General features: G+C 31.0%; 1 protein-coding gene and 1 long non-coding RNA gene across 2 annotated transcripts in view; one reads left to right on the top strand and one right to left on the bottom strand.

Moving 5' to 3' along the window:
• Positions 1-19,613, top strand: part of LOC134690787 (DNA mismatch repair protein Msh6-like) — a 71,562-nt gene that overhangs the window by 19,810 nt on the left and 32,139 nt on the right. Inside the window, exons 12-17 of the mRNA XM_063550834.1 lie at positions 800-935; positions 1,483-1,625; positions 2,354-2,422; positions 3,523-3,594; positions 4,219-4,423; positions 6,556-6,625. Of these exons, the coding sequence (XP_063406904.1) occupies positions 800-935; positions 1,483-1,625; positions 2,354-2,422; positions 3,523-3,594; positions 4,219-4,423; positions 6,556-6,625 (695 nt within the window). The remainder of the gene's footprint in view (positions 1-799; positions 936-1,482; positions 1,626-2,353; positions 2,423-3,522; positions 3,595-4,218; positions 4,424-6,555; positions 6,626-19,613) is intronic.
• Positions 11,797-19,563, bottom strand: LOC134690788 (uncharacterized). The gene is made up of 2 exons (XR_010102026.1): positions 19,383-19,563; positions 11,797-11,948 (listed from the first exon to the last, which is right to left on the bottom strand). It is a non-coding gene; the product is annotated as an uncharacterized LOC134690788 (long non-coding RNA).

The following is a 19,613-nucleotide window of genomic DNA, read 5'->3' as shown; positions in this document are numbered from 1 at the left end:
TAAATGTTTTAGTTTATAAACTTGGATTAACTTCACATGCATTATTCTTCATCATTTCAATATTAATAATAGAAATTCACATTAAATTTGAAAAAGTTTATGATTCCTGTTAGGCTGTTATTTTTTATGCCCTACCTACGATAGTAGAGGGGCATTATGTTTTCTGGTCTGTGCCTCCGTTCGTCCGTCTGTGAGCCGTGCATGCTTTCGCTTCAGGTTAAAGTTTTTGGTCAAGGTAGTTTATAAAGAAGTTGAAGTCCAATCAACTTGAAACTTAGTACACATGTTTCCTATGATATGATCTTTCTAATTTTAATTCAAAATTAAAGTTTTGACCCCAATTTCACGGTCTACTGAACATAGAAAATGATGGTGCGAGTGGGGCATCTGTGTACTATGGACACATTATTGTTTCTTATTAAGTTTACATAATATGAACATTTGAAATTCATCAGTTAAATTAAAGTAGGTTTATTTTTAGGAAAACTTTGTGTAAAGCAGTCATTTTATAAATGAAAATGCTATTAAAAAGACAGTTCTTTAAATGTTGAAAACATTATTTGTGGTAAAATTTACATAAAATGTATGAAGTTCATTATTCTAATCAACAAATTACAAATTATATTCTGACAGAGAAACCTTAAAATGCTGTCATAAATTGCTGAAAAAATCATACTGAAAAATACAGAAGTCATTTGATCGAAATAAAAATATTTAACAATATTTTGACTTTATTGGAAAATACAGACGTCATTTGATCAGAATAGAAATATTTATCAATATTTTGCTTTTATTGTAGGGGGAACAAGCACATTCAGGCTTTCCAGAAATAGCCTATACTAGATATGCCTCTACCTTACTTCAGAAAGGATACAAGGTAGCCAGAATAGAACAAACAGAAACACCAGATATGATGAATGATAGACTGAAAACCAGTAAGAATATTAATTTTAATCGCTTTTATACCTGCCAAGTTTTCAAAATGTCAATGTGGGTTTTGTGTGCAAGATGGCTGCCATACTCCTAAAAAACCTTTAAGAAGGACTTTTAATTCAGTGTAATGTTGTTTTATGGCTTCTTCATACTTTTATAAGCCTAAATTCATTGTAAAATTAATTGTTTTGTTAAAATTGTGGACATAATTGCTCTTTAAAAATTTCAATTTGGGAGCCTCCATGGGGAAAATCCCCCAAAAATAGTGACAGTTGGTGGGTATGCGCTTTGAAATTTTGATACTTACAGATTATAGTTGATCATCTCAAGGAGATTGATTTTCTCCCTTAAGCCAGTACAGCAAAAGTGAGAAAAGCAATCGAGTTGAGATGATAAATAATATAGTGGATGATAGGCAGTTATTTCTTTTGAAAGAGGATAAAGAATATAACAAGCTTAAGTGCATTGTCAATAATATTCATTTTCTGATAAAAAAAAAAAAAAACACAAAACTATAAAAACCAGTAAAAATTAACATTTATCTTGCAGTGTCTAGAATGGCCACAAAGTTTGACAAAGTAGTAAGACGTGAAGTATGCCGTGTGACAACTAAAGGAACACAGACATTTAGTTTTCTGGATGGTGATGCAACAGAGGCTAAAAGTAACTTCTTACTTGGTATTGCTGAAAAGGTAAGAAAAGGGAAATAACTCACAAAGAAATTCAGACTCCTAATTTTTGTAGTACATCCAGATCCCTGATTACTCGAAAAAAGGTTTATAGTTTGGAAGAAAAAAAATAAGAAAAATAAAAGCAAGAGAAATGTTTTACTACAAAAAAATATAAACCTCCCTTTTATGAGATGAAAAAGAAAGATCATAATGTATACAAAGCTTACAATATTCCTGACATGACAAATTGTAAAACTACTTAAAATGGGAAAGAAAACATATATAATAATGCTTGTTCGATCGAAGTGATAACACTTTTGTGATAAAATTTTAAAGATTTTACCTGTTATGTTTCATTAAATTGTTATAATTGAACTATTTTTCTCTTGTAGATTTCGAAAAAGAGAAGGCTAATGCCGCTACAAGGCAGCACTCGCACCCCCAAAGTGGAAAGGGATTAATATAAGTTGCAAAACTAGTTTCCCAATCCACTATAAATAAATATGTTTAAACTAAACTATTTTTCTCTTTTCCGTAGAATTTAAATATGTGATAATTAGAATAAAATTGTCTTATCCATATTGGCTTTGGTATCATCCCTTGAACCATATTGGCACTTGGGTAAAGCAACGCGCCAATATGGGTGTCTCTGGGAAGATACAAGGGCCAATATGGAAAAGGGTATGTTATAATCAATACATATTCACCTTAGTGTAAGATGTTTGAACAATGTATAATTTATATTACAGGAAGATTCCTCTGAAGGTTGCAGTACATATGGTGTCTGTTTTGTTGACACTTCTATAGGCAAATTTCATGCAAGTATTCATGTAATCTATAGCTATGAACAATAAAATTGAGAATGGAAATGGGGAATGTGTCAAAGAGACAACAACCCCACCAAATAAAAAACAACAGCAGAAGGTCACCAACAGGTCTTCAATGTAGCGAGAAATTCCCGCACCCGGAGGCGTCCTTCAGCTGGCCCCTAAACAAATATATACTAGTTCAGTGGTAATGGACGCCATACTAATTTCCAAATTGTAAAATAATACAAGACTAACAAAGGCCAGAGGCTCCTGACTTGGGACAGGCGCAAAAATGCGGTGGGGTTAAACATGTTTGTGAGATCTCAACCCTCCCCCTATACCTCTAACCAATGTAGAAAAGTAAACGCATAACAACACGCACATTAAAATTCAGTTCAAGAGAAGTCCGAGTCTGATGTCAGAAGATGTAACCAAAGAAAATAAACAAAATGACAATAATACATAAATAACAACAGACTACTAGCAGTTAACTGACATGCCAGCTCCAGACTTCAATTAAACTGACTAAAAGATTATGATTTCATCATATGAACATCAGGCACAATCCTTCCCGTTAGGGGTTTAGTATCATACCATCATAACATATATGAGAAGAACATAACCCGTGTCATGCCAACAACTGTTTTTAGAATGCGCACTAGTTTATTTCCTTCCCCTTGTAACATTTAGCACGCATGCATTGTTGTCCAAACACAAAAGTTCCATGAAAATTCCTCTCCCAAGGTGAGTCTTGCAGTTTACTAAGTTGTACTTTTCACTTTTTACAGAAATTGTCAGACAACAAATTCATTTACAATTTACTAATCCAATTTTATTCGACCGCCAAAAATGTTTGGGGTTGTATATTGCTATCATGTTGTCGTCTGCTTCATTTTTGTGGTCCGAAGACATTGGGTTTTTGGACACTTAAGTGTAAGTTTATGAATCTCTATGAAATTTAATCAAAAGGTTCACAACCACAAAAGGAAGATTGGGATTTGGGGATGATAGTTCCTACCTTTAAGGAATAAGGGCCAAAAAAGGGGCCCAAAACAAGCAGATATTATGGTAAAATCTGACATGTCTAAGAATTTGAACATTTTTTCCAGGTAGGACAGTTTACAGATGACAGATATTCCTCAAGGCTTAGGACATTGATTGCTCATTACACACCTGTTCAGGTAAGAAAAAAATAAGAATTTTAGTTCAATAATATATACTGTAAATTATTGCTAAGTTTTTATTTTTTGGGAAAATGTGACAGGGTTGTAATTGCAATAATTTAAACTCGCATTATGAAAAATTTTACATGAATTAAAAAGGGTTTTTCTCAATGTCACAATAATTAAAATCGCATTTTAGTTTAAAATGACAAAATCACAGTTTGACAATGTGTGCTTTATGGTGTCAATGAGACAGCAGCAACTAAACACTGAAAATAAAGTCATCTAGAGGGCAGGAAACAACTGGTCTTCAACAATAGATAAGTCTTTATACTAAGACATATCAAGGTCCAAATCAGCAAGGAGCTATTTATGGTTTAAGTGGTTCACTTATATCGTTAGCCTTTCAACACTGAAGTGAGTTTGAACATTGCTGTGTTACTGGTGCCTTTGACTACGATCTTAATCGACAAGGATTGTCAGTTTTCTTGATCATTGTCATAGTTCCTGTTTGTTTCAGCATTCTCCACACATAATTTTTTGTTAATTTGAGATAAAGCTTCTTGAAATTTAAACCCTCTGCTGTCAATTATTTCAAGAAATGTGCACTTGCAAAAATTGTTTTATTATTATTTCCTAAAGGTGTTATTAGAAAGAGGGAAAAGTTCACAGAAAACCAATCAACTTATCAACAACAATCTCATATCTGTCACTAAAGAGTTTTTGGCACCTGGATCAGAATTCTGGGAGAGTGGCAAGACATTAAAACGCTTAGCTGAGGAAGATTATTTTAGATCTGATGATGAATTAGTGTGGCCTGATACAATAAAGAAAATGATTTCTGACAGTAAGTTTGAAAACAAATGTGTATCTATTTGAATGGATTAGTTATCATGGTTATAATGAAAGAATGCATTAGTGGCTGATGTCTCTTCCTTTTTAGGTTTTTTGTCGCCGACATATTCCCCATTTCTATTTTCAATTTTATCAGCTTTCTGTTAAAAGAAGTCGTATTGTCGGTAAGTGTAGGAGTTCCCTCTCTGCTCAAATATTCTATGAAAGACATAAAATGGCCTTATGACTTCAAATAGGCTTCTGTCTAAATGACTTGAACCTTGACATATCACCGAAATTAGTATGAACTGAAATAGATAAGTATGTTAGTCATCTTTGTGTTTGTTAATGAAACTAGGAAAAACACTGGGTTCTTTCATTCAAAATACACAAACACCGTTCAATTAAAAGATGATCAGATTTTTATCATATTTAGTTTAAACATATTTGTTTATAGTGGATTGGGAAACAAGTTTTACAACTTATATTAATCCCTTTCCACTTTGCGGGTGCGAGTGCTGCCTTGTAGCGGCATTAGCCTACTCTTTTTAGAAATCTACAAGGGTGTCTTTAACGTGCAAGAGATATGGCTCTCTCTTAACACGGGTCAGCCATTTATCGTCCCCTTCCGACGGACTATCATCGTTTCCTCAAGACCATACTCGCAAATGGTGTCAAGGGAGAGCCGAAAATTGAGTTCCTGAAATTTTCATCCCAAACGGGAATTGAACCAGGAACCTTTGTGTTAGTAGTCCGATGCACTAACCACTACACCACAGCTTTCCTTATCATATTTGTAAAATATCAGAATGATACTTGTCATAATATGAAGTCTTTTTGAACATGTTCATGTGCTCACATTACAAAAAGCTTTGTATTGTGAGTTGCAACTGACATATATTTTACAATATCAATATACAGACAACCTGATAATCTGACTTATAATTTGCAGTAATTTAAAGATACAATATATTATTACATCCTCATTCTAGGATATTATGCATTCGACTTGTGCTTTCATGCATCCAGCAAATATTTAAAAAAAAAAAAAAACTTTTAACATCTTCAGGGCTATTCCAGTAAAATTTACCTAGGAGAGGGGGAACGCAGACGATATTTTTTTCCATAGGTGGGGGGTTATTAACATAATTGTATTCTGGAGGGTGGTGTTCCAGATTTAAATTCATTTCTGTTGGTGGGGTGTTTCTGAATGATAGGTTAAACATATTGTTCCCCCTGTTATGAAGGAAGATTCTCCTGAAAAGATCGTCCGTTTGTGTTCTTGTCAAACGCCACAAGCCGGAAGCAGAAAGAGTTATCTCTCGGAAGTCGGAGTTTTCCCCCGATTCGGTGCATACATTTGCTCATCACCTTCGTATTTTACAAAAAGGTTTTCTAAATGACAAAAATATTTCATATATGGCCTTGTTACACAGGAAAAAGACTAGCAGTCGCCAACAATAGACCAAACCCATGTTGCTTGGCAGAGCAGACAAACCCCAATTTGAGAAATGCAACATCAGACTGAGAATTTTTATAAAAAAAAATATGAAAATTTTAATAAAACCATTTTAAACAAAAATTACAAAGTTTAAAAAAATGCTTCTGGACAGGAGTGGTCCATTTTTTATATATCACTTTCCATGAATAGTTCATTTGAAATACAGGGGTGCAGGAATTCTTTAGTCCTACTAAACTATAATTCATGTACTGTTGCTTCAAAATGTCTTTTAATGCAATCTCAAATGAAAAGTCTCCAATATTCTGCACTGAAATGGATAAACCAACAAATTTTACATTTATTTGATAGGATGCAACATTTTTGTATACTTTAAAAAACTAGCTAACTTTTATTTTTTTTCTCTAGGTAGGGGGTCTTGGAAGAAAATACATGTTCTAGGTGGGGTGTATTTTTTTAATCTATTCCATAGGTGGGGGGTCAAAAAATAAGTGGCGTTCCACCCCCCCTGGATAATTTTTACTGGAATAGTCCTCATTTAAAATACTTGAAAAAATAGAAAATTTCGAAATTTGACTGTGAAAGTGATTATTAAACGCAAAATAAAGTATCTGCGAAAAAATAATTTGCATTGTTGTATATAAATTGAAAATGAAAGATTTCTATTTTTAATAAATGTTTTGTAGGTGATAGTTTAGGGTTAACTGCAGCAGATGAGTATAACCTAGCTGTCAGAGCACTTGGTTCAGTCACATGGTATGTATGTTGTGGTTTGATGGGTAATTTTAAATCACGAAGCTTAGAATTATCAACATTTCTGTACTAAGACAATAAGTATACCTCAACTCTACATGGTATTTTCCCCCGTTTGTTTCAGAAAAAACTTATAAAAATTATTTTTTTAGAGAGTAACTTGAGCTGTTTTCGAATTTGTCAGATACTAACTTATCACTACAAACTTCTCAGAGTCTGAATTGACCAGTTTTTGTGCTCGACCAGTAAAATCAAGCACACATTTTACTCAAATCAACTTGGATTTTCATCAAACTAGGCAGCTCTCTTAGATATATATCAAGCTTACTGAATCCCAGGTTATTTTGTTTTTTGTTGAATTGCTGTCAAATTTAAGAATTTAATTAATCTAGGTCAAGAAAGCTAGAATTTGCAGTTCAAACAAAATAAAGATATATAGTACACTTTAATTTTTTTAATATTTTTTTCAAGTCAACTTGGATTTATTCAAACTATATAGCTACCTTGTTGATTTATTAATCTTACTGAATCCCAGGTTGTTATTTAGTTTGGTGTATTGCTGTCAAATATAAGAATTAATTTTATCTTGGTAAAAAAAGCTGGGATTTTCAGTTTTGACAAAATAGAGATAGTACACTTTAAACTTGTTAATAACTTTTTCAAATCAACTTGGATTTTATTCAAACTGTATAGCTACCTTGGTGATGTATCAGTCTTACTGAAACATAGGTTGTTATTTAGTTTGGTGTATTTCTGTCAAATTTAAGAATTTAATTAGTCTACATGTAGGTCAAAAAGCTACAATATTAGATATATATCTTTCCTCATAATTTTGGAAAAAGTATATATAAATTAGTTATATAATTCTTTTAATGTTTTATTCCTTTTGATATATATATCCTATAAATATATCAACAAGCAAAGAAAAATTAAAGAAATTATTCAAATAGTTCTTCTGATTTGTGGTGATTTATAAGGCAATACCTTCTGCTAGGGGCAAACTTATCGAAAAGATCACATCTACCAGAGAGTTTTAAATTCTAAATAACATTTATTCAAAGTTGCAACATCCTGTTAAATCTAAATCACAAGGCTTTTTTAATTCTCTTGATAAGTAATACACGAGTTTAAGAAAAGTAGGGCTTTCTTTTTACCTGTAAAACTCAGGTGTACTGATGTAATTAAACCATGTATAGTGCCATGTCATTAAATTTGACAAAAAAATATTTTAAGATTTGATTAAAATAAATTTTTACTGTAACTTTGGAACACATTTCTTTTTTTAAAAGGTTTTCAAGGATTGTTATGAAAGTTCATGATATTATTTTTTTGTTTTACTACAAAAAAAAGGGTTTATTTTGTTTAAGCTGATTTGAAAAAGATATGAAATCTTAAAAAAGACACCTTTTTTTTTGTTAAAACAAAAATTTAATATTTTTATTTAAAGAAAGATATATTTCTAATATCAAAGCTTTTTGACCTACATGTAGATTAATTAAATTCTTAAATTTGACAGAAATACACCAAACTTAATAACAACTTATGGTTAAGTAAGATATTTAGCAAGAATATTGCAAAGATAGTTATAGAGTTTGATGAAAATCTAAGTTGATTTCAAAAAGTTATGAAAAAATTAAAGTGTACTATCTCTATTTTGTCAAAACTGCAAATCCTAGCTTTTTTACCTAGAATCAGTGATTCTTAAATTTTACAGCAATACAACTTTAATCTAAATAACCGGAGATTCAAGAAGCTTGATATGTATCTAAAATAGCTGCCTAATTTGATCAAAATCCAAGTTGATTTGAAAAAGTTATTAAAAAAATTAAAGATGCCTATCTCTATTTTGTCTAAATTGCAAATCCTAGCTTTTTTTTACCGAGATGACTTTAATTCTTAAATTTTACAGCAATACAACAAAAAGGTAAATGAAATGGTATTCAGTAAGCTTGATATATATCTAAGATAGCTGCATAGTTTGATGAAAATCCAAGTTGATTTGAAAAAGTAATTAAAAAAATTAAAGATGCCTATCTCTATTTTGTCTGAATTGCAAATCCTAGCATTTTGTACCGAGATGACTTTAATTCTTAAATTTTACAGCAATACAACAAAAAAGTAAATGAAATAGGATTCAGGAAGCTTGATATATATCTAAGATAGCTGCATAGTTTAATGAAAATCCAAGTGATTTTGAAAAAGTTATTAAAAAAATTAAAGATGCCTATCTCTATTTTGTCCAAATTGCAAATCCTAGCTTTTTTTTACCGAGATGACTTTAATTCTTAAATTTCATAGCTATACAACAAAAAAGTAAATGAAATGGGATTCAGTAAGCTTGATATACATCTTAGATGAGTCTGAGACTACTATAACACAGAGATTGGTCACTACCGATTTATCGTGTAGTGTGAGTCTCCACCTTTTCAGCTACGTTAATATAACGTAGTTTCGTATTCAATCGTAGTTTCGTATTTATCAGTAGCAGACGACAAATTTCATCACCTAATCACCGAGACTACTAATTGTCTATTTCAGTATCGGATATAATTAAAAATAAATCATAAAAAAAATTGAATTAGAGGGAAAAAGAAAATAAATTATTAATATTTTCGTTTAACTATTCATATCTAGATATTTTTAATCAGTTTATAGTTCGTTAATAAATTTTAATTATGCGGCGAAAATGCAAATGTGATTAATCTTATCCATCTTAAAGTTTGGTACATTGTTTTGCTACAGGTCCGTTAATTGTATCTAATAAACAAGTATTTTACCTGTAAAGACAGGTAGTCTCAATAGCATGGGAGGTGATTTTGTTTCACAGCTGGGTGCCCTCAAGATACACGAGGCTCCGTTAATTGCAATAAACTTGTATACTTGTACAAGGTATTTTTACAGCTCACTACGAGTACCCATGTTACATATTTATTGCAGTAAACCTTGTCAATTACCATCGTTGCACTGGAGGTAGGATTCAGGAGGGTATAAATGGGGTTTTACAATATTCAAAAAACATGTAGAGAATGGAGAAAAATGGACCGTCAAATAAAGAATAGAGACTAGAAACTAACTCGGTGTTACAATTTAAATAGAGAATAATTACACAGAAATAATCTAATCAAATATTTTATTATAGTAAATAAAGAAACCCCACCAAGAACCTCATTCAGATTATCCTACGTAAATTTTATTTTTGAACCCATATTTTTTTCGGTTTCAACCCCTTTCTCTTATGTCTTTTTTTTTTATTTTCAGTTTGATAATTAGGTGGTGCGGTTTATTTCTGATCACATATAGTCATTGCTTCCTATTAAAGATTCAGCTAATAAGGATGCCTTTCATAGTCAGTAATAAATGATAAATCAAAGATTCCTTATTCAATCAATTTAGATAAAGATTTTGCAAACAATGTATTTTGCGGCAAATACATTAGAAACACAAAATTTCATTATAAAAGTCAAATGAATAATTTACTTGGGTAATAGATCAGGAAAGAGTTAGAACTTCACATAAGCTAAACTGGACCCTGCTGTTGTTTCAATCTTCGATCATGTCGAAGTATCAATCAGTATGTGGCCAGTTTACACATAGTAAGCCATAAAAATTAAAATTATGAATAAATGTTCCCCCAAAATCGTCGTCATTTTTATTTTCAAATTCACAATGATTTTTTTTATCTTGGGATGATTGGAATCGATCTCAATTCTTGATCTTTAACGGAATGATTATACTGCATCAGATATTGAATCTGACAAGGATAAAGTCTCTGCTGCAAAGACTGCAAAAAAATACAAAAGAAGCAGCAACCGCAGTTGCTTGTCAATCGAAACGACAAGCTATATATCAGTGGCCCGAGTGTGACAATACTTAATGTTGAAGGCCGTACAGTAACCTATAGTGGTATATGTCTGTGTCATTTTGGTCTCTTGTGGTGACAGTTGTCTCATTGACAATTATACCACATCTTCTTTTTTATATTATTCTTCCGTTTCTGGTTTCCATGGCTATTTAAGAAGAACAAACATTCTAATCAAGATAAAAGGTAAGTAATAAGTCTCTCCTCAGAGACCAAACAACACAGAAGTAAACTTCAGGAATTCCGAAATCGAACTGCCTAGAACAATGGCCAAAACCAATACCATAATGAACTATATAAATAGATGAAATGGTATATTTTTGTTTCAAAAAACAAAAACAACATTTTTGAATTAATAATGAAAATCCTGTTTTCAATTTGATCAGTGAAAAGTATGGTGAAGGATTGTCAAATTTCAATTTCTAAGCTACATGAGAGCACCAGTGGCAAATATTTCTCGAATATGGGGTTTATTGCGTTTTTACAAAATCTTTATGAGATCTTATGACGTACATTATAATTTTTTGTACCCTAGTGATTGAGGTTGTATGAAGTCTCTAAAACTCAATTAAATTTGTAATATCACATTGTTTTCGTTGACAATTTCCAAATATTACCACGCCTCAACTGAAGAAGTATTTTTGGTGAATTGTATTTCTTGGTGTAACAAATCTAGTTATATACCATTTAATGTATAGTGCAGTTCCAGGTTTAATGACACAAGATGTTCTATATGAAAAAAGCTTCCAGGTTGCATGACTAAATGATCAAAATATCATACAAATTATATGTGTGAGCAAAAACATTGCAGAATGTATAAAGATGAAGCAGGGTCAGATCTAAACAAGACTATAAAATATGATAGTATATGATGATGTCACTCTTTCTGTCAATTAAAATTCAATTCACAACTCATCTGTCAATGATGAATATTTTATGTACAGTCAGTCTGATGATCCCGCAATGAAACATTTTTCAACATGTTTAAAGTTAGTTCTGATTGTGTTGTTTCACCTATGTCTCAAGTCAGCATACTGTATTTCAGTGGTTGGGTGTGGTTCATGTCTGTCATATCTGATTTTTTGGTAAATTGCTTTGTTAATGTAGACTATTCCTTTTCTCTACTGTAATATACCAACATCTCCTCTTTAAATAGTATTAGTACATGTATTGCTTAAAGTCGCTTTCCCTTTAATATATCAAGATGTGTGGTTACTTGTGTGTTTTTTAATTGACCTGTCATTCAGACTAAGCATGTATGTAAATTTCTGCAATTCAGTTGTAGAAATCATCGACATATAAATAAACATGTATATCAAAATTCATAAATATTTATTTCTCCATATACTGAGACAAGCATAACAATATGACAATGAAATTTTAAAATAATAATTATTTTTTTTCACTTTGTCCAGTAGACTTCAACGTTCTTCCAAATCCAATGCATGATTTCTTTCTGGGATAATCCTACAATAAAGAATATATTATCAATGAAAATGTATAGAACCTTTATCATTATAAGATCTCATAATTTAAAAAGAAGATGTGGTATGATTGCCAATGAGACAACTGTTCACAAAAGACCAAAATGACACAGAAATTAACAACTATAGGTCACAGTACGGCTTTCAACAATGAGCAAAGCCCATACCTCGTATCCCAGCCTCGTATTCAGCTAAAAAAGGCCCCGATAAGACAATGTAAAACAATTAAAACGAGAAAACGAACAACCTTATTTATGTAAAAAAAAAAATGAACGAAAAACAAATGTGTAACACATAAACAAACTACAACCACTAAATTACAGGCTCCTGACTTAGCTAGGACAGACACATACATAATTATTTCCATTCGAGATTACTCTGACGTCCGACTGCTGTTTTGCAAGACAAGCTGGGGCCGTAGGACATCAGAGCTCTCCAATATCAAAAAGTGGATATTTGCCTACCCAAAATAGATGCGCTGCTTCATCGCTTCTGGAGCCGACTGGGGACATTGGAATTTTATAAATAGGGCATCCATCTCTTCATTTTTCATTAATCTCTTCATTTATGTAAGTTCTACCTGCCAACCTTTATTTTTCTATATTTTAAAAGTTTTCATAGTGACCCCTCCATTTCAGCATTTTAAATAATGTGGCTGGGTTAAACATGTTTATAGCAGGATTCCAACCCTCTCCCTGCTTTTAAAAGACTGCTTTTATTTTATTAACAGATCCAAATATAAGTCTGAATTTCTTAAACTAACAATATAAATGAACCTTTCATTCGTTATCAGACCTCATGTTGTTTATTTACCTTGTCACTCGAACTTGTCACGTGATCTTGAGAAGTGTGGTGGTTGAAGGTGGTGGTTGTGTAATTTATTGAGAGCCAGTTTTACAGATTTTACAGATTTTTACAGACTTGATAGTGTTTTAATGTGAACTTTTATTTCCTGTATTGCCAATGAGAACCCTGAATGATGTTTTAGCAAAGTGAAAATACATTTACTGCCATTTCTCGAAAGAAAATGAGATACACGAGACAAAGAAATAGCCGATTCATAGTCGCCATCTTGGTTTTATGAAGAAATTTTAAAGAAGTTTTTAATTAACAGTCCTTTTACCTTTTAAACATAGAACACTTTTAATATATAGTGAACAGTTTTAAGAAAGACAATTGTTTTATTTAAACATTTTTTCCAAATCACTTGTTTTTGAGTAGATACAACCAACAGTAAATTCAAAATGTCGAGAAGGTCAAGTAGAGAATTAGTTCCAACTAAAATATATACACCCAGCAAGAGTATTCAAACTACTAAGAATTATGTATTAAATGAGAAAAGAACTTTGAATAAAATTAAGGAAGCTGCAAATAGAGACATTGATATTCAAGCAACTTTGAAAAGGGGGAATTTAATCATACAGTTTTCATCGGCTGCATTTTTGCAATTCAATACATGCTTCGACCAGTATTTTAGCTCAAACCAAAGTTTAAAACTAACAGTACATGAAAGGTTCGATTTATCAAAGAAATTATCTGAGAGGTCAATTTCATTTGCTGACGTTAGTAATCCGTCAAAGCAATTATATAGGGTAAACATTTTTAATACAACATGTCGTATTGAAGTGAATGGGAAACAATTTATGTCATTCATAGATGAATTTTCTAAAATTGCATCGCATATGAGTAATGATGTAGACTATAAACATCTCAACACCAAAATTAAAGAGCAATGTGATTTTTTATTATCATCAATTAATAACGGTCATAATCCGTCAGTTGTAGTGGATAATACAAAGATTAGTCAATCTAAAGCTGTTACAAATGCTGCCGCTGGTAGTAATGACATTAAGGACCCTAAAGTATGCCCTAAATGTACTAGAAATTGCTTATCTAGAAGTGTCTGGTGTAATAGGGGTGAACATTGGATACACTATAATTGCGAAAAACTAAAAAGTGAAATGATTAACATTTTAGAGAATAATTCTGATACAAACCATTATATATGTTCAATTTGTGATATAGACTCCATAGATGATAAGCAAGTATTATCTGTGAATTCTCCCACTCATACTCAAGTATGTGATAGTATCAACTTACCTTTGGTCAACATGATTAATGAAGAATCTTTTTTAGAAGGAAATGGAATAGAATCCGATACTTCAGTAAAACATATAGATAAAGATCAAGTAATACCCAAAGTAACTTTTGCTCAATCTCTTTTATTGGAGGAATTTCCAAGGTCTTGTGCCTTATGTTTAGAGTTGTTAAATACTGATGAACAAATTTGTGAATTCTGTGATCAATCTTATCACATAAAATGTATGGGAAAAGAAAATAAAATATGTCTAGGATGTGAAGCAACACATAGTCAAAATTCTGAAAATTTGCATTTGAATATTGAAACTTCAGTAAAGAAGGTTAATTCACCTCGTCCAACTTTAGTCTGTGTAGACAAAAACATTACTGATAAATCTAAAGAAAATCAAGATAAGGATAATGAAAATAGTGTGTTGAAACAGAAAGAATTGCGTCAATTAGAACTAAAATTAAAGAAAAAAGAAGAAAGTCTGAAATTAAAAGAGTTGTCAGTGAATGAAAAACTTAAAGAGAAAACCAAGCTTCTTGATTATCTTCACCAAATTGAAGCCCGAAATTTAGAGTTAGAACAAACCATAAAAACAATGAATAGGAAAATTATTATATTGGAAGAAAATCAAAATAACTCTTCCCTGCGTAATGAAAAATCAGAATCTGGAAATTTAAATAGTCATAGGGATAATAGTGAAGATTTACTGGTACAAGTAAGGAATAAAGTCACAAAATTTATTGTGGACAAGATTGAAAATGAATTGGATAAATTATCTGACAATATTACTGAAAGCAATGATAAATTAAAGGATACACAAAATCATGTTTATCAACAAAATGTGAAAGATAACTCAGAAAATCAATATTCTCAACATAATTGGGATTACCAAAATTATTATCATCAATATCCATATTATTATGATCATCACAACTCATATTATATAAATAATTATGGAACTGTAAATGAGAGTCATAGTGATTCAGAAAGTAGATGTGATTATGAAAATCAATGGTTTCAAGATACGTCTCCGGACAATACTCAAACTGTTACTCATTCGAATCTTATTGATGTATTAGCGTCAGACAACCAAGTAAGGACAAATTGTGATTCACAAAGTAATCAACCTAGGGACTATTTGGGACAAAATTTATATTTCCAAAGTAATAACATTGCCAAAACTTTACATGGAAATAATTTTTTATGGAAAACAAGCCTCAGTGTCCAACCGACATAATGGAACAATTAAATCATGAAAGTAGAGAGGATGATAAAAAGAAAGAACTTAATATTTTAACTTTTAATTGTAAAAATATACAAACATGCGGTATGTTTTTTGATGAACTTTTTAAATCAACAGATATATTTTTAATTCAAGAACATTGGCTGTTTAATTTTCAACTGAATTTACTTAATGAACTTCATCAAAATATTTGTGGAATTGGAAAAGCGGTCGATGATAAAGATCCAATAAATCCAACCAATTTACCTCGTGGTTATGGGGGAACAGGAATTTTATGGAGAAAAGACCTTGACAATTTTATTAATCCGTTAGATATTGGAAACGATAGAATTTGCTGTGTTGAACTTTTAGGATCTTCAAAGCTACTCCTAGTATCTGTTTATTTACCATGTAAAGGAACACCATCTGACTCATTAGAATTTTATAACTGTATAGACCAACTACATGAAATCGTTCAAAGTTATAGCGACTCTCACTCTATTATAATTGGTGGCGATTTTAACGAAAATATTTTAAGTAAAATAGATACGAGAAGAAACAAATATTTAGTAGACTTTTTGAATGAAAATAGTTTATATACTGAAGAAAATGGTATTACTTTTGTAAATTGTAGTGGTAAAGGAACTTCAACTATTGACTTTTTACTTTTTAAACAAGATTTTAAAGAGAATGTGATCAGTATGGAAACAATGGACAATGTAGCTACTAACGTGTCTGATCATTTTCCTGTTAAAGCAAAATTGAAATATATCATCAATGCTAAAGAAAAATTGAAATGTTCAAATTCAAATATTCTACCCTCTGGAAAAACTCCATGGAAAAAAATAGATAAAGACGCATATAAAACTTTAGTTGAAAATGGATTAGATAATTTTTCATCATCTTTAGAAAATAAATATGAAGTGGATATTGCTTTTCAAAATATGAACAGTTTACTCTTCAATTCAGCAAAAAGTTGTTGTCCAACTCCTCGAAAAAGATATAGAAAACCAAAATTAAAAGTAATGAATGAAGATATTTCTGGCGCAATTGCAATGAAAAAAAAGGCTTTTTATCAATGGAAGATTAATGGGCGGTCGGAAGATCCAAGGAATGAACTTTATATTCAGAAAAAAGAGACAACTTATAATTTACGTAAACACTGTCGCAAGGCAGTTGCGATGAATAGAATCGATGAAAGAGAAAAAATAATGGAAGCAAATATCAAAAACAAAAATTCATTTTATAGACTTATTAAAAAACAGAGGGGAAGATTAAGTAATCATATAGATGAACTATCTGTAGGAGACACAGTGTATAGTACAGAAAACAACATTTTAAGTGGATGGAAACATCATTTTGAAAATTTAACAAAAAATTCTATTCATGAACATTTTGATAACAAATATCAACAAAAGATCGAACAAGAATATAGTGATATAATTGACATTTGTAGAGCTATGTTTCAGCACCAAAGTATTACTGAAAATGAAATAGTAGAAGCTTTGAAGTTATTAAATTTAAATAAATCACCAGATATATTTGGAGTTTCAACTGAAAACTTATTATATGGAGGACAATCTCTTATTTATCACCTTAAAGAACTCTTGGATAGTACTTTTAGACTTTGTTATATACCAGACGAACAGAAATTAGGGATAGTAATTCCGCTCTTTAAGAATAAAGGAAGTTGTAAAGACAGTAAAAATTATCGTGGAATAACAATTACTCCAACATTATCCAAACTCATTGAGGCTGTTTTAAAGATCAGAATTAATCCTGACATTATAAAATATCAAAATCCATTACAACGTGGCTTTACTAAAAGAACAGCACCATTAAACTGCTCTTTTATTATAGAAGAATATCACAAGGAATGTATCGAGTTAAATGATCAAATAATAATAACTATGCTTGATGCAAAATCTGCATTCGATGCTGTTAAACATGCTGGGCTTATCAGAAGATTATATCAAATGAAAATTCCGGAACAATCAATTTTAATTATTGATAATCTATATAAAAATGCTGTTTCTTGTGTTAAATGGAATAATCAAATATCGGACACTTTTAGAATAGAACAAGGCGTAAGACAAGGAGGGACTCTTAGTGCAGACTTGTACAAAATCTATATAAATACACTTTTAGACATTTTAGCTGATTCAGGATATGGAGGCAAAATTGGATCTATTTCTTGTTGTGCTCCTACTTGCGCAGATGATTTAGCCATTCTTAGTAACTGTCCGTATGAAACGCAAATTTTAATTGATATGGCCTTTGATTTTAGTAAACGTGAGGCATACTTACTACAACCAGCAAAAAGTTGTGTTATACAGTCTAAATCACGTCACCATGAGAAAGTAAATGAAAATTTTTGGAATTTAGGCAATTCTGTTCTTCCAACTTCTAATAAAGCAACACATATAGGAATATGTCGTACAGACGATGATTCATGTAAAGCAACAATAGATGAGAATTTAAAGAAAGCAAGAAGGACACTATATAGTTTAATGGGGGTTGGACTTTATGGCGAAAATGGACTAGATCCACAAACTTCAATGTCAATAATGAATACTTATATTATACCGATAATGTTTTATGGATTGGAAATAGTAATCCCTAGAGGAAGATGTTTAGAAACTTTAAATATCCAATTTAAGAAGTTCTTGAAACAATTGTTATCTTTACCAAAAACAGTAGCAGATCCTGCTATATATATGATTTCTGGGATGTTACCTGTAGAAGCTCAAATAGATGTAAAAATTTTAACTTTTTATGGAAATATTACTAGACAAGGAAAAAATTCTATTGAATGGCAACTAGCGGAAAGGCAATTAAATGTTAAATCTATTAATAGTAATAGCTGGTTTAGTTTACTGAGGAAAATATTTTTGAAATATGAACTTAATGATCCTGCACAATACTTAGTTAATCCAATTAGTAAATACCAATGGAAAAGGGAAATAACTTCCAAAGTTCAAAAATTCTGGATTGAGAAGATACTGAATCAAGCAAAACTTTATACCAGTTTAAGATACTTATCGTTGATATATAAACCAGGACAATGTCATCCTATTGCAAATACAAATACTATGAATTCAAGGGAAATTATTAGAATTCCTACAAAATTGAAAATAGCTACTGGGAGTTACATTCTGCAAACAGTTAGAGCCAAGTTTAAAAGTAATACAGAACTGTCTATATGCAAACTGTGTAATGAAACAGAAGAAACTTTACCACATTTCTTATTAACGTGTAAAAGTTTAGAAGATATCAGAAAACCAATTTTGGAAGATTTAATTAATTCCTGTAGTGAAGAACTAGCTGCTTTTAATATGAAAGGTGAACATTTTGACATTTTACAACTGATCATAGATCCCTTTAATTACATGACAATGTTAAGAAATGAAAAAGTTTTTAAAGTGATACAGAACATTATAGATCCAAAATGTAGGCGATTATGTTACAATCTCCATTGTGAAAGATATAGACTGTTGCAATTAGATGATATAAAGAAAAAGAAAAGAAAGTAACATTTTATGAATCCTAAGTGTCAATTGGTTGTCTACTCTTAAACAGTGATATCTTTAGATAAATATTTTTAGATTTTAAAATATTTAATGATTTGATGATATTGACATTAAGTCCAATTTTATCGTCAAGAATATGATGAACAATGTAAATAGTGTATAGTGATATTGGTGGAAGATATTTTTATTCATGATGTGAAAAACCAATACTCGGAAGAGGTGTGCCTACATTGGCAGAATATATATTACAGATTACAGATTACAGATTACAGATTCTTAATTATGAATCGGAAATGTCACGATCACAAAAAAACGGTATTTCGTAAAATTACAAATTTTACACGAGTACAAAGGATTATAACCAAGGCTTGTACTTAAATATCAAGGAAACAGATTGTTCATCTGAACTATAAGTGATGATCGAATTTCTCATTGACCCAGTCCCACACACTGGTAAAAAATGGAGATTACCTTCCGATTTAGTCAGTAAATTCAAGTATATAACTGCATTTTTTTCTATTTAAAGTGATTATAAGCAAACAATAATGATTATCTCAATGTTATATTCACACTTACCGAAATATAAACCTCTTTAAACATACACATTCGCTAAATAATTATTTTTATTCAGCAGTCAAAGATGGCGGATTTTTCCATCTTCTCGAACCCATCATGTCACGTGACTCAGATGTTATCGATGACACAAAAATAATCACGATTTGACTGGTCAGTACAGGAAGTGACCAATCTCTGTGTTATAGTAGTCTCAGGATGAGTGCATAGTTTGATGAATATCCAAGTTGATTT

The sequence above is a fragment of the Mytilus trossulus genome, chromosome 11 (assembly GCF_036588685.1).
Source record: "Mytilus trossulus isolate FHL-02 chromosome 11, PNRI_Mtr1.1.1.hap1, whole genome shotgun sequence".
Classification (NCBI taxonomy): domain Eukaryota; kingdom Metazoa; phylum Mollusca; class Bivalvia; order Mytilida; family Mytilidae; genus Mytilus; species Mytilus trossulus.
The sequence above is the reverse complement of the archived record's forward strand: the minus strand, read 5'-3'. Positions and strand labels throughout refer to the sequence as shown.